General features: G+C 36.6%; 1 protein-coding gene across 2 annotated transcripts in view; it reads right to left on the bottom strand.

Annotated features, from left to right (window-relative positions):
- Positions 1 to 4,341: 4,341 nt before the first annotated feature.
- Positions 4,342 to 14,814, bottom strand: part of LOC149067026 (calpain-B-like) — a 208,893-nt gene continuing 198,420 nt past the window's right edge. For both annotated transcript variants that reach the window (XM_089253047.1, XM_089253048.1), the window contains one exon: positions 4,342 to 4,650. In XM_089253047.1, coding sequence (XP_089109173.1) covers positions 4,624 to 4,650 — 27 coding nt within the window. In that variant the 3' untranslated portion in view covers positions 4,342 to 4,623. The remainder of the gene's footprint in view (positions 4,651 to 14,814) is intronic.

Genomic DNA, 14,814 nt, shown 5'->3' with positions numbered 1-14,814 from the left:
TCTTCCCATTGACTTACCACCCCTACTGATTCCAACCGGTCTTTGAAAACTTCCGCTAACCTTCTTCGCAAAACATCAAAGTTAGTTCTCCGAAAACAAGGAACCAGTCTTTTGTTATCAACCTTACCCGAGGAAAAGTTACAGTGAAATCTGACGATACGATGATCACTGGAAGAAAACTCTTCCCCCACCGAAACATGTTCAACTAGATCCTCAGAACTAGTAAGAACTAAATCCAAAATAGCAGTACCCCTAGTGGCTTCTGATACATGCTGATACAAAAAATTTTCGAGCACCAACTTAAGAAAGTCTCTTTCATACTGATTTCCAGATGAAAGGTTCTCCCAATCAATACCCGGGTAATTGAAATCCCCTAGTATGAGAACCCTCTTTCGCTTACACATGTAGGAAATTAAAATGACTTTCTTTAAGATGATTAAAATTCTTACAAATCTTAAAGAAAACGAATACAACAAAAATTAAAATCGACAATTTTACTAGGATCACCAGATTCTCATTTCGATCGAATTTATATTGAGGTTTTCGGCTCTTCTTGAAAGTCGGTTAAAAAAAATCAAATTGAATTTTCAACATACGTTCCTCATTAGTTTCTTGAAAGGACATTACATCTTTTTACCAAGACCTCCTAGACATAGATACTGTCTAGGAGCCTCATAGGCTTTACCGTTACTCACCGGGTATCTGTAACAAGATCCATGAAACTCTGCAAAGATGTTCAGTTGTGTATATGTACGGTTTGTTAAAATTTTTCATACACACATATGTTGCACTCAGGGACAGCTCGAGACAAAATCTCCACCCGAGTGGGACCAATTTTTGGGCTCCCTGACCTCCCCCAATTAAAAATAAACGTTTGTTTCTTTCGCTTCGTTTTGAGATGTGTTCTGAAAAACAGCGATATTTTATGTCATAACGTATGTCGAATTACTTTTGGCCTTTTTACCTTGGATTTGGCGCTCCTAGAGCGGGCAGAAATCATTTTCCTATTTTTTGCCCTTTTAACTCGAACTTAACGGCCCTCCTGTATAGAGAGGGCACAAATAAGTTTTCCTAAATTTTTTTTTTTTTTTGCGTTTCCACTTCGGATATAACGACCCTCCTAAAGCGAGCAGAAATAATTTTCTGTAATTTTTTTCATTTTTTCACCCTTTTACGTCGGATTTGGCGCTCCTACTAGAGGGGGCAGAAATCATTTCCCCTGCCTTTTTTTCGCCCTGTATACCTCAGAATTGGCGCCCCTCCTACAGCGGGCACTAGTAATTTTTCCAAATTTTTCTTTTCCCTTTCTCTTCGGATTTGACGCCTTTCTGGAGCACACCCAGTGCTACCGAGCTGCCCCTGGTTGAAGTAATAGGGAAGTCTGACGAGTCGGGAGACTGACTTAGAAGTATATTTTTTTCTCGTGGTCTTACCCAAAGTCTTCGACCCTCATCTAGAATCAAGATCCTTAATACGTATTGAATTGATTTTTTCAGTGAATTTATATTGAATGAAAATTTTGCAAGTAAGTTTGCCCTCCAGACCACTGGCCTAGAATTTATTGAGCTCCCCGCTAATCCGAATTCTATTTAGGACCGTCTCAACATCATGGGCCCCCCTAGGCAAAGTGATACTATGGTAGTCCCATACTTAGCCGGAAATAAAAAGCCTACATATATCCTACTTATTTTCAAAATTTATTGTACTATACAAAATATCATGAGGGGTGGGGTCACTTATGGACATGAGACTCCTCGGCATGACCCCTTACAAGAGTGGGACTGACAGAGCTGCAGCCTGGGGTATGATATGGTTTTCATCATTTTTTGTTTTTCACACTATAATTTTTTATATAGGGGTCTGTGGAAAAATCTAGCCGGGGGCTCGCGAAAAACCCCATCCTAGGAAACCTACTGCAAAATGTAGGCGGTGAGGCCCGGGTGGGTCCACGCCCTAAGACGGCCCTGGTTTTGTTGGATTCTATAAGTGTATAGTCATTAATATAAAAGCATTATTTCTTCACACCTAAATTTTTCTTCTCAGCTCTCCAAACCACCTGTCATCTCTCCTTTCTAAATTTTCTTCCGTGGCACCCTTGAAGTATCCTAATACCACTAGGGGCCATATGGCCCCCGGTTGAGAACCACTGGTCTAGTAGAAAAATGTTTTCTACAAAAAAAAAACATTTTTAATTAAAAGTCATGTTTTTATTATTATTTTTATATGCTTGTTGTGTTTTCCGTTATTGTTATGTTTTCTATGCTGGCGTTTTTTTTTCGGTGCCGTGTAGTTTCTGACGGCCTTAGCGACTTCTCGTCGGGGCGTCAGATATGTTTGGCACCGAAGAAAAAGTCGCCAACTTGGCTGTCCCTTATACCGAAGCTGTTGTTTATGAATTTCCCCTGAGTGACCATCATTGTATGTGGGTGAGTTCAACGAAAATTTCAAGATTCCCACCCCCAGTAAGTAACACATAATCGCTGTCAATGTCCAATCAGTGCTGGTCATGTAATATCACATGACAAGCAAACATTTAACATGCTCCAGGAAAAAACCCTACATGGTCAATTGCTAAAAACTGACCGTCCTTTCACTTTCATGTTTTTGCTCAAGTTGGAATTTTTCACTCCCTAGAGACCAAGAGCTTGTGCTCTCTTTCATCAGAGAAGTGATCTAGCGATTCTGTGTAGTTTTCGCTGTATTCTTATTTGTTTTTGAAGTCTCGGCTCATCTTGTTTCACTCTGCAGAAGCGTAAGAATAAATAGTTTCTGTTCATATTCACTATAGGTGCTGCTGGTTTGGCACACTGGACCGGAGGGAATTCATTCTTTCTCTTCCTTTGACCACTCATTCGGATGATATAATGATGCGTGCCAAAATTCTCACTCAACTCATGACCAAGTACAGTGAGTAGTAATGTTTTTCTCTTGTTCCGCATTTCGTTATTAATATTATTTATTTATTGTTAACAATCCAGGGACGTAACTACGATTTTTGTGAGGATTCAGGGTCGCAACTAGGGTAAGTGGGGGGAAGAGCGGGCGGGTCTAGTCCCCCCCACCCGGGCTCTGGACTAGAGGGGGTGCCGAATTCACTCTTTATAACTGCTTCTACGCGGGGTGCCAAAATATGTGCTTGCCCCATTTGAGAAAGTATGGCACCACCTACTGAACACAAAACACGCTAAATGCAGGGCACACACACACAAACACACTTGAGTTTCACCAACACAAATATGACATAGCTTCCATATTCAGGTGTGAAAATATGTGGCAGTTAAATGGCGACACAGATCAGAGTGGTGGATCAACAGGGAGGGAAAATAAAATCATTTTACCAGGAAATCGCTTCGCAAGGATTGTTATGAAATCCTTGCTCGTATGAATAGAGAGAATCGGAAGATAGTATCTGAGAGAGTGTGTACTGAGAGACCTGCTTAAATGCTTTTCAAAAAACTGTCATAAAAAACGTTGTAAGCAGGAAAACACTTCAAACGGGAAATCTTAATAAGAATTACTTAAAGTTGGGACCATGAAAATCAGTTGTACTAAATGGAAAAATGTTCTAAATGGGAACGTTATAAGCGGGATCAACTGTATTTGGTTTAGATTTGTTATATGTGCTACACTCCATGTGTTAAATTCTCATATATTATAATGGGCTTCTTTGCAAGCTTTTCCTACTAGTAGACAATGAAAGTAAATGAACTTTTGGATAGAACATGTTTGTAGAAATGAATCATTTGATTCACACAGAGATACCTCCTTCTCGAACCCAAAACATGGCTCGCTGCTATGTTTCAACGAAGAGATGAGCAGGTGATGAGACCTGGGGCATGCTGGAAAAAAAATGCATAGAGATACCAGTGAATTATGGTGAAGGGGGGACATACTTTTTTTTTTTTCAAGATAATTTTTTTCGAGACGGACCCAGATTTTTTTAATACCCTGGGTCTCGGGACCCAGGTAAATGAAAGTACAGCGGCGGCATCTCTGGTGTAGTTAAGGAATAGAGCTAATTTCTCCCGGCCACGGTAAGAAGACTTTATATCTTAGCAGGCTCATCAGAGTGGAAAAAACAATTTTCTCTGCAATGTAATTGACGTTAAAGTGCCTGTTAAAAAAAAAAATGCATAGGTGGCAGCTATTGGCTGTTGCGATAATACTAACGGCACAGTAGTGGCGGATGATCAGTCGGCCGAGGGTTTTCGGTGGCTATAGGTCACGACAATTTACCGGTGACGTCGGAATGTCCCGAGATCAGGAAGGGGATGCCGCAAAACACATTGGTTGAATATGCAGATGAAATAACTTGAAAAAAAAGAGCCAGGTATCTATTTTCTAATTTATATAATTTTATTGTTCAAAAATAAATACTGTGAATATGTACTTTATGTAAATAAAAAAATGATGTGTTTTTCAATAAATATAAAGAGAATGCTTTGCAGTGTCATCATCAAGATGATTTGTACATTTGATTGCATTATTATCCAAATGAATAGCTGATTTTTATTCTCCGTCTATCCAAAGGTTTGTCTATCAGAACACTTTGTGATCATTTTGCATCCACAGCCTCTCATCCCATCATTCATGTAGCTTGTTGAATGTTTGCTAGAAGTTCACTCATGAGTAGACTGTCAGCAAAATCATCTTGAAAGAAAGATTAAAATACTTTTCCATTACAAAAACAAAATTTTGTGGTATAAAAATATATAAGTAAACAAATGTCCTCGATAAAAAGTTAATTAAATAATGTGTAGTGAGTCTTTCAGATTACATGGTTACGTTAACCCTTCAACCACGGGCGATTTTTAAATTTTTCAGCACAAAATCGCAAGGTATTTTCCCTATTCGCTATTTATACAGAACGCAAGTAGGGGGAAACGGGATACTGGGACACAATAAAGCTGCCCATGAGAACAATGAATGCTGCCCATGAGAACAATGAATACTGCCACGCGATGAGGGGTTTCGCCGCTGAGAGTGGCTCGCTAGATGTTGATATGATGTTCGTAAGGGATCTTTCCCAAATTACCATTTTTAAAAAATACGATACTATGGGACCTTTCCTAAATTAAATTTTTTTTTGTCCCCATAAAAAGTTTTCCCAAGTCTCAGCGATGACGTCACAACACTCTGTGATAGGATTTAGAGGGATCTTTCCAAAATTATCGTTTGTAAGGAATCTTTCTTAAATTATCGTTTTTTCTAACTTACTTTTTTAGGGCTTAAATTATTTTTAAATAAAAACTATCGTTTTTTAGCCACATTCCTAAATTAAACTTTTTCTAAGGTTCCACCCACCTTTGATGACGTTTTCAGCTTAGATATTTTTTTACCATTGCAAGAATAAAACAAAGAGCAATAAAATACAGAGTCATTGTATGCGAATAAAGTTTTCATTTATTTACAGTATATTATAATAAAATCATGAAAAAAGATAAATATATGCACGTAAGAGAAAAAAAAATTGAATATGAGAGAAAAAAATATTTTTACACGAAAAGAGAAAATAATCACTTGTGAAAGAGAAGAAAATATAGTGGAACTTCGCTTAATGAGCGGTTCGGTTAACGAGCAAAAATTTTGAGCACATTTTGATTCGGTTAACGAGCGATGATTCGAAATAATTTTTGAACTTTATTTTCCCGTTGTCGCAACTGAGCTGATGGTTTTTCGCTTTCGTCCACGCACGGGCTGTGAAGTTTCAGGTAATATTTTCCCCTACAGTCTCCGGTCGGCGTGCCTAATTCGAAAAAATGAACTCCCGTACGAATGTCACTGTTTACGATATGAACTAGATGTAGCATAACTACGCGTATGTGCACTTGAAGCATTTTTTCAATTGTTCTTGAAGAAAACTGTGGGCTGATTGCATTATTGAACGTGAGTTTGAGGCATGGGTGGAGATACGGGGGGGGGGGGGTCGTGGGGGCATTGCCCTCCATCGTCTAAGGTAGAGTCGACTGATCTAATGTGTATATGAATTGACATCATCGTCTTGCCTTCCCAGACTTCCAAGTGCCTATACTTTGAGGGGGGCTAGTGAATGAACAAGGAGACATTCTGTCCTTGGGGAAGACTATGGGATTGGAGGTTTATGAACCCCTCATTCAAGAACTAGTGGAAGAACATGGTCATATCCACAGGCGAACTGACGAATCTCCATTGCGCCCCACAACAACAGCTTATATGCACCGGACCTCGTCTGAGGAAGACGAAGAGAGAAATGAGGAGTCCCTCATGTGTTAAACGTGGAATTCTGTGCAAACCTTTCTAGAAGAGAACCACCTTCAAATAAAACTATAGCAGTGCGAGCAATGAATCTGTCCAACGGTAGTGCGATTTCGTATTTTCGAAATAACCAAAAAAAAAAAAAGAAGAAAGAGGCAAAAGCAAGTGTCTTTCCTTTTTAGTCTCACACAAAGAATACAGAAGCGAGTCCCTAGAACGATCGTTATAACGTGAGGTTGTTGTCGACTATCTACGAAAACAAGCATCGTTTCTCCTCTAAATATACGGATAAGGGATACATGCTCCTTTAGCATCGTATGATAGTATTTTCTTCCCACGCCACGACAGCGTCGATTTAAAAAAAAATATTTTTTTTGACTTAGAACATTTTTATGGTAACTCACGTAGTGTTTTGAAAGAAAACAATGCATTTTTCACGCGATCTCTTAAGATTAACTCAAGTCAATTCGAAATTGACTTATGGTATGTATATTTATAGTATTATTCAATGATATAATTATACGAAAAAATACGAAATATGTAAGAATTACATGTAAAAGAAAATAATAAATTGCAGTGATTTTTGTCCTGTTGATGCTTGCTGGTTTTCGGTCAAGAAAGGGGTGAGAATCCTGCGTTTGAAATTGCAAACATTAACTGACTCGTATAAACACCTACTTGATTTCGAGGAATCTTGATTTCTAAAGGAACTACATATGAAAGAATACTAAAATAATCTGACGTTACGGGGCCCCTAAAATCTCCAAGAACCCTGGTCAACCTCCTCTTCTCTAAATAATCAATAAACAATTAATAGTCATAGCACATTATCTGAATACAGAGTTTGTGTGTTTCGGTGCATAATTTCGGGCAAATTTATTGCAAAGAGTGATTTCAGAAACAAAATTGAGAATTTTAACAATAGTCGAAATATTTCTAAAATTTTATTTCGATTTTTATTCGATATGGAATTGTAAGAAAATATCGTGAAAATTACGGCATTAGAAAATTTTTTTCTAATTAAATGCAATCCCTCTCCAAAACAAGTTATTCAGTTATTATTGTTCTATTACATTATCGGTAAAAAAGAAGAGGGAAGAAAGTAGGGCGGTAGTAAAAAAGCGGGGAAAAAAACTGCGTAATTATACCTGATGGCCCATACACACCGGAAAACCATTCCCTTCAGGTTTTTTTCCCGCCTTTTCACTACCGCCCTACTTTCTTCCCTCTTCTTTTTTACCGGTAATGTAATAGAACAATAATAACTGAATAACTTGTTTTGGAGAGGGATTGCATTTAATTAGAAAAAAATTTTCTAATGACGTAATTTTCACGATATTTTCTTACAATTTCATATCGAATAAAAAAATCGAAATTTTAGAAATATTTCGACTATTGTTAAAATTCGCAATTTTGTTGAAATCACTCTTTTCAATAAATTTGCCCGAAATTATGCACCGAAACACACAAACTCTGTATTTAAATAATGTGCTATGACTATTAATTGTTTATTGATTATTTAGAGAAGTGGTTTTTAACCAGGGTTCTTGGAGATTTTAGGGGCCCCGTGACATCAGATTATTTAGTGTTCTTTCACATGTACTTCCTTTAGAAATCAAGATTCCTAGAAATCAAGCAGGTGTTTATACGAGTCAGTTAATGTTTGCAATTGTTTGCAATTTCAAACGCAGGATTCCCACTCCTTTCTTGACCGAAAACCAGCAAGCATCAACAGGACAAAAATCACCGCAATTTATTATTTTCTTTTACTTGTAATTCTTAATGAATCTCATTGAATTTGTTTTTTGAACACATCTCGTCAGATTGCAACGAATTTAAACTTTCAGCTCAAACATTGAAAGAAAAAATTCAGATGAAATTACGCTTGTTAAACGTAAGAAAACTATCGAAAAATTCTTTGAGAGATACGATTGATAATATAATTATATCATTGAGTAATACTATTAATATACATACTATGCTTATAAGTTAATTTCGAATTAAGTTGAATTCATCTTAAAAGGTCGCGCGAAAATGCATTTTCTTTCAAAGAAAAACACTACGTAAGTTACCATAAAAATTTTCAAGTCAAAAAAATTATTTTTTTTCAATCGACGCTATCGCGAGAACAAAATGCTATCATACGATGCTGAAGGAGCATGTATCCCCTATCTGTATATTCAGAGGAGAAACGATGCTTGTTTTCGAAGATACAGTCGACGCTCGTTATGACAACTTCACGTTATAGCGACAAAGACTGGTAGGGTAAGTCCCAAATGTTTTATGTTTTACTTATATAACGACCGTCCCAATCAGGCCCGACCACACCCCCAAGTCTCCCCCTCGCTACGACCTTGCTCCAAATATAACGTCCATTCTCGACGGGACGAAGGGGTCGTTATATCGGGCGTCGACTGTAATACCAAAATTTCTCTTTTAATCCCTATATTGCCATAATCACTGTAGATATGGATAGCATTCTTGATAAGCATGAGTAGGCAGTAGTGGGTTTTACTTAAGTCACGAAAATCGGTCATGATGAGAGGTTTTAGTAACATCAAAATTTTGAAGGAGTAAAAAATACATCATTGTACTTATGGTGTAGATTCAAAACATCTTCCGTTACAGCAGTTTTCATCAAAGTGTGCGTCGCGGCTCTTGGGCGTCACCCCTGCCCCTCCCCATCCACATCCTGCCGCAGGGCACAGAGGCTATTCTCTTTGCCGAGCCGCCACTATAGTGAATTTTTTAACGTGGAAAAAAAGAATGATTGGAATCGTCTCGTGCTCTGGCTATCTCTGCGGTCCTTAGCCGAAAAAAAGTAGTTAGCCCCGATTTGTCCTTAGATGGCCAGTAGTTCGACTTTTCGGTACTATCTCTAAGCTAAGGACTTTTTTTTAGTAGTTACTTAGGACCGCTGCTAAGGACTGCCTAGCACCAGTCCTAAAGCAGCAAGAAAAGTAGTTCACGGCGGCCATCTTGGAAAAGGGGAAATTTCGTCTCTGGCCGCGAGTTCTCGCTGTGATATTTAGTGATGAAATATGCTGTGTTTTTTTTTCGAATTAAACAATTTTTTACGATAATAATGACAGACATAACTTAGATTATATCTTCGATGTCATCAAAGTTGAAGTGATTCATCGTTATATCCTGCAAAACTAGATGTTGACATCGGCGATCGAAGCCACGACGAAGTGCTAGCATGTTCATTACTGAGGTAAGAATTATTTTATTGCTATCGAACTATATAAGAAGGGTGTTTAGAAATATTCTTAATATTTTTTTTGCTCGGTAAATGCGTTATTTAAGAATATAAATGGACATAATGTCACGCAATTAATAGGGCAGTGGATCCCACTTGGTAATGCTGAAAAATATCATACAGCCCATGTATATTTTGGGTTCTATTGAAAATATTTACATGGCGAATGAAAGGTGAATCTTCAATTACGATAATATCAAATTGAAATTTTACATTCTATGTTTTTTGCCGTATTAATTTTTTTCAATGAAAAATTATGTCTAAATAAATTGAGCATGAGTGTAAATAAATAATTTCAATATTGTTGGCACAATAAAAATTGTGTTTGGATGACTATGCTATGAATGATCGCTTATAAATAAGGAAATTGAAAATTTGTGTTTTAGATCAACCTCCCTTCAATGCACAAAGTAACTAATAAGCTACAATTCATTGATAATAAATTACAGCACCTAAATGACAAAAAATTTAATTATTTTTTTGTGATGAGTAATGGTGAAATTGAAATAAAGCATGGTAAAAATTGGCAATAATGTTAAATATTAATTTTTGTAAAACTCGTGCACTAAAGGATTAAAATATAGATTTGATATTTTGAACTGTTCAAATGAACAATATTGTAATACTTAGTGGAAGTTAAATTTTGAGAAAAAAATCATGTGCCACTTCCTGAAAAATTGCACTCTGTAACTCGCTCTGAGATGAGGAATATTTAATAAGGAATCATTATATTGTTTTGTTGATATGAAAAATGAAATTCGTACAATGGGACTAAAAAACAAAGTTGGAATTTCAGGCACAGTTTTTATTGAGGTATATACATTATAACTAGAGGAAGCAGATTAGTGTTCGAAACGTATTACTACTTCAGTATTTGGGTTATGGCCTTGCTGTGTGTGTTCAAATTTAATTTTTTGTCAAAAATTGTTTTTGATTTTGTGTGTATGGGTAAACACAGAAAACAAATTTCCATGTCGAATATTTAAGAACTTTAAAATATAACATTTTGAGATGTTATGGGAGTGAAACTTTTAACAAGCATTTATTTTTTAACAATGTTGTTAGTAAACAGCTGAGAGATTATATATATATTAGTGTATATACATTTGTGAGACTTTTCTAACTCCGAAAAATTTTGTTTCCCAGGAACTTGGCTGTAGGTAGCTACGAAGTTATGTGAAGGTTTTCAAGGTTACCAAACAATTCTCCCAGAGCAAACAAAGGTAATTTTAATTCTTTGTATTTGACTTTGAGCAACAGTTTCCATTATTATTTTCATGTGAAATGAAATATTTCCATGCATGATTTAATGACACAAATTTTAACAATCATCATTTTCACTGATTTCATTTGTATCAACAACCCCAGTGGAACAAATACAGTCGAACCCGACTTAACACCACCATCCCACCCACAGAATTTTGACGTTGTATCAGATCATAATCATAATAGCGTTTCGGAGAGGCTGTATTACATAAATTCACATGTTTATTAAGAAATGTTGTATTTCAGTGTCTTATTTATATTGCACCATGAATAAAATAACCTATTTATGCACATTCAATTTTAAGTTGAGAAAATTCATAAAAATTGTAAATTGTAAAATCACTTGAATATTTCTCAATATAAAATTCAACAGAAACATACTTCCCTCTGAAATTATTGTAATTTCAGCGACACATTTTATATGTGCAAAAACAAAATAAGCAAGGGGGAAAGGTGGCATTGTTTTTAGTCCATACCATATTGGTTTCTCTCGAGAAATATCTTGCTATGAGTAATTATCTTTATAATAATTTTTTCAGATACTATTGAAAGAACAACTGTTTTTGACATAATTGGATTGAGGAAATTAAGATAGACGATTTATTAATGGCTACCTATACCACTCAAAATTTGACCAGTGCAAGTAAAAACATGTACTGTTGAAAAACTTGTCTTGGCTATATAAATGAGAGGGAGGACATTAAAAAAAACTTTTAGAAGCTTTACTAACTGAAAAGCAATATTAATTCTTTGAAAAACGTGTTATATTTACTGATGAGCAAATTTTGTGAATGGAAATATTAAAACAATACACTTGACAACAAATAATATCATACTTTTTAACTAGTGAGACCATACAACATTGCAAAATTTCTATGTTAATTTAAATATGGGTTCCCCGATCCACAAGAGGTTGCTAAGGATGTGTTTTAGAGCAAAGCTGAAAGAGTAGAGTGAAAATATAAAGTAAGCTGCGTGCCAATAGGTTTTTGCAGTGCTGTCGTGGTGGGTTGGTAAGATACAGATGGGAAGAGTTCAGTGTACATGGGTTCAAACCCACCCACCTACCTACAGAAAAATACACTTTTTGCCGCTGTGGTGGTCGAGTGGTTATAGTGACGGACTCGCGATGCGAGGATCCGGGTTCGAACCCCACAGTGGTGGTCGGCTGAATTTGGTTTTCTGTGGTTCCCAACTTCAAGGCGCACATGCGAGCCGATCTCCCCGTTAAAAAGTCTCGCCACAGAGAGCAACAGTCCTACAACGAAAAATCATTCAATCATAACACTTCACTCATAGTTTGAAAAACTGGTGGCAGATGGCAGCACTACACATAACAAGCATTACAGAGAAACAAAAAAAACTTCACATCAGGTTTCACTACACGTACATTCCCGCATGTACCGATTCGTTGGGGGTTCCGTGGGGGGTTGTGGGCGGGGTGCATGTGTGGTGTAGCAGTAGTAGTAGGTAGGGCTCGTAGGTAGGGTAAAAAGGGGCTCGGGGATCCATGTCTTAAGTCAGCCACCTCGTTGGGCAATTTGCCTGTTGTGGTGTTGTATTTGTATCTGTCTGACCAAAATTTTAGGGTAGAAACATGGCTCGAAAAATTGAAAAAGGCCAAATTTTTTGGCAGCCAAGCATATTTTTAGAAGAAATAATCCGAAGTAAAAAAAAATTATATTCAACTTTTTCATTTTTCAGCACTTGGTGATGATCTTCACATGTTGGAAGATTCAGACATAAACTCCAAATATTTTATGATCTGCATAGAAAATTTTAGGTGTCAGTATGAATTTTTTTTTTGCAATGTTGGCTCTTAAGATTTGCCAAGCCCTAGGTAAATACATCTAGACATGAACATGTGCATCTATGTGGAACGCCAGGCCTCCCTTGCAAAACACAGTTTATACATTTTGGATCCTACTGTGATAAAATGGTGGCGAGTCGACTCAATGTCGACTAAGTGCTATTGTGCACGAATTATCTCTACTTATACAACTAAAGACTGTGTTATAATTTGAAATAAAATATACAGTACATTTAAATATTGATGAGCATAATAAAAGTGTTTTTTTTTCTTCCTCTTTTTAATTTCAGGTAAATCAACATTTGAAGATGCAGATGAAAATTTATGAATCTTAAAAAATTATATTCTTGAAAGATGCGATTTCTAAGAAAAGTACAACCAATAAATTGTGATTATGATAACTCTCTATGAACATATGTTTGAAATAAAATGTTTTTGTATGACAAATCATATGTGCAAGTTGTTATTTAATTCATGTTTCTATTAATCAATTTCAATCAATCATTCATCTTCTAATCAACTCAAATGAAATATATGTCAAAATGAAAGTTATCAGGTGAAATTATTTGTTGGAAGCTAAATATGAAACAGATAAATTGATGAAAGATCTTTAATATAGACGTATATATATTTTAAATATTGAAGTATTCACTTCCATTAACAGGTAAGTGCTCATTCATAGAAAATCGTGTTCTGATATTTTTTAATACTGAGGAGAAACCTATAGTTTAAAATATAGAACTACAATACGCAGCAAGGCAGTTAATTCTTTTAATTATAAATTATCAATAATTTAATATTTTAGTTGCTCCGAAAATAATTTGCAATTCATTGTTTCAATGACTTTAAAAGGAATAAAAATGGATAATAAAAAATCATTTTTAACAAATTGGTCTTAAAAAAAAGTGGCACTCAATATTAAAAATAGTATTCAGCTGGGGCCTCAAGTAGGGCCCCCGAGGCGAATAGGGGGGCCCAAAAATCTACAATTATTTTGCATAATAACCCTTTCAAGAAGAGCCCTCCCCCCCCCCCCCAAAAAAAAGGGAAAGTCTGCCCCGGAAAGGCACACTACGACCATAGGCTCAACTAGTGCCGGTAACCTTAATTTAAAATTTTGCATTTTGTTGTAAGAATTTTCTTTTTTTCAAATTTTGATTTCATCAGTATGCGACCCGCTTATATGCAGCTGGGGTCCCAGATACTCGCTTCTTCAAGCATCCAAATGTGGGATCCATGAGCTCGGACAAGAAAAATACCGAATCTTATTCTAAAAAAAGTCGCAAGATGAAAAATGCAACGTCTCATACGTTTACAAAATAATTAAACTAGCTGGCGATGTTAGAGTAAAAAAAATTGCAAAGCACGGGTGACAAAAATGTGTGGCGAGTCCCTCGAAAAAAAAAGTTTGTTTACAATCAGTTGTAAACATGAAATCGCTGCCACCACCCAGTGCGGAAGAACGATTGTTAAATAATTATTAGTAGTTGTAGGCTTCAAACGGCATCCCGATTGGTTAGCGATCTGTTACTCTCGAAACCAAAAATTTTCTCTCCCTCTAACTACTGTTTCACGTCACGTGACCTTAAGGACAGGTAGTTCATAGTACCTCTTAACTACTAGTAGTTGAAGCGGTCCTTAGCTTCAGTCCTCCGACCGGTAGTTTATTAGGACTAGTAGTTACTAAGGACTGCAGAGATAGTTCACCCCCAGAATCCTGATGCCAATCCCATCTTTGTGGGGGGTTGGGGGGAAATGGCTCGAATAATGACAATATTCATTAGTAAAACCAGCCCCCGGGGATGCAGGACCCCAGATAGTATATCCTCAGATGGTGTGGAGATCTGCGACAGTAGGCTTTACCGATCAATTTACAGTTACAATACATCTGGAATGTACAGCGCACATTCAAAGAGAGAAAAAAAACACTTTAGCTCTGATGAAACAAGTACGAACTTCTGTGTGCAATATTAGTTTTTTTTTCTTTTTTTTTTTGCCCAAGGCCCATATTTACAAAGGCTTCCTTGGGAAAATGGTCTGAGTTTTCGAAAACTGATGTTTTCCTCTCGTTCCCCCATCACCCCCTTGTGTCCATTCATAGCCTGGATAGTCCTACTTTGGGAAACACCGATTTCGACATTCCACCAGAGTTTAGTTTTCACGACTCGAGGTTTACAATGACGAGTGAAACGGGCAGCGCGAATGTTTGGAATAATTCATTGAAATGTATAGGAATGAGAAA

The sequence above is a fragment of the Pholcus phalangioides genome, unplaced genomic scaffold, assembly GCF_987345545.1.
Source record: "Pholcus phalangioides strain wild (caught in Gottingen) unplaced genomic scaffold, Ppha-v1.0 ptg000031l_1, whole genome shotgun sequence".
In the NCBI taxonomy this organism is placed as follows: Eukaryota; Metazoa; Arthropoda; class Arachnida; order Araneae; family Pholcidae; genus Pholcus; species Pholcus phalangioides.
This window is presented reverse-complemented; position numbering and strand designations above follow the sequence as displayed.